General features: G+C 40.3%; 1 protein-coding gene across 3 annotated transcripts in view; it reads right to left on the bottom strand.

Moving 5' to 3' along the window:
• The window catches only part of ptprea (protein tyrosine phosphatase receptor type Ea), a 71,638-nt gene that overhangs the window by 14,783 nt on the left and 55,444 nt on the right, over positions 1 to 1,411 (bottom strand). For all 3 annotated transcript variants that reach the window (XM_014007054.1, XM_014007056.1, XM_014007055.1), the window contains 2 exons: positions 1,186 to 1,279; positions 646 to 722 (listed from right to left, as the gene is read on the bottom strand). In XM_014007054.1, the coding sequence (XP_013862508.1) occupies positions 646 to 722; positions 1,186 to 1,279 (171 nt within the window). The remainder of the gene's footprint in view (positions 1 to 645; positions 723 to 1,185; positions 1,280 to 1,411) is intronic.

The following is a 1,411-nucleotide window of genomic DNA, read 5'->3' as shown; positions in this document are numbered from 1 at the left end:
TTTTACAGACTGTTATTAAAATAAGAGACGCGTCACGGTGATAAAAACTGTCCCAAATGTTGTGAGACGTGTCGCTGCCACAACATTCAAAATGACTTTGTTTTTTCACAAAACAATGGTGCAATTTCTTACTTTAAATTTATTAAAATATGTGTTTGAGATTCACAGCTACATAACTTTTATTCACATTTTACACAACATCGCAACTGTTCCAGAACTGGAATCATTGGTACCTAAAGAATGTGGACAAACCCTCAACATGAACCATTTCCTAGAAAGTCGGCTGACATTTAAAATAACATTTAAGTGATGGATTCTAACTTTACAGACAGCATCACAAAGCTCTAAATGTTGATGGAGATAGGACGTTGTTTCGTTCTTCACATGAACCACAGGAAGTAGAAAACAACCACAAAAATGGTGCGACAACCTATACATACAGTCACAAACGGAAAGCTCAACACATTTTTTTGTCTCATTGTCAGGTTTCTTTCTTTATCTTTCTTTCTTTCTTTTTTTAAGTGTTTGTGATCCTCGTTTCAGCATCTTTTAACTGCCAAGAATTTGTCTCAGTGCATCTTTTGTCAGTCACCTTGTCAAACAGTTTGCAATCAGCCTCTAACAGCCTTCCATTTACAACATTACCTTGTTCTTCCAAGATGCCATTTGGTATTTTCTTGTCAACTGTTGTGACGACTGCTTTCCTCTGGTTTCTTTTTAACCTGCAGGGGAGGGAAAAAAAAACAGTAAGAAATGAGAGACAATGAAATAAAAAAAAGGATTATATAAAGGAATTTAAAAAAAATACAACTATAGCTAAGAGATACTGCTTATCCATGAGCAAAAATCTCTACATCCTACCATTGTAAGCGGGAGAAGCTATTTTTTCTCATTAGCTGATGTCTTGGTTGAAGTCAGGGTTTAGTGGAGAATTTGTTCTGCACTCTGCCACAGCCTGCTCTGTTCTCAACTAAACATGCGAGGGAGTCAGCTCGCAGCACTTCCTGACTGGGCTCCACCTCAGTGACTAAAAGGAGGAAGTGTTTGTCACCCTGAGCTCTGCCCCTGAGCCTGGCTCACCACCAGTCAAATGGAAGCCAGGGAGGAAATAGCAAGGGCGAGTCTGTCAGTGGTGGGGAGGTTATTTATTTATTTGTTTGTTTGTTTGTTTGTTTGTTTACTTACCTGAGGAAGTACCAGAGCAGCAGTATGATGATGACCAGCAGCAGGAGCCCAACCAGCACAGTAGAGAGGATGTGCTGGCTGGGCGATGTATCATCTTAAGAGGAAGAAGGAGAGGCAAAACTAAGAGGTCAAGGAGCAACGCCAGCGCTTTCTTTAAAGCAGGAAAAAGCACTAGTGTGTGTGTGTGTGTGTGTGTGTGTGTGTGTGTGTGTGTGTGTGTGTGTGT

Source organism: Austrofundulus limnaeus, unplaced genomic scaffold (genome assembly GCF_001266775.1).
Source record: "Austrofundulus limnaeus strain Quisiro unplaced genomic scaffold, Austrofundulus_limnaeus-1.0 Scaffold39, whole genome shotgun sequence".
NCBI lineage: Eukaryota > Metazoa > Chordata > Actinopteri > Cyprinodontiformes > Rivulidae > Austrofundulus > Austrofundulus limnaeus.
This window is presented reverse-complemented; position numbering and strand designations above follow the sequence as displayed.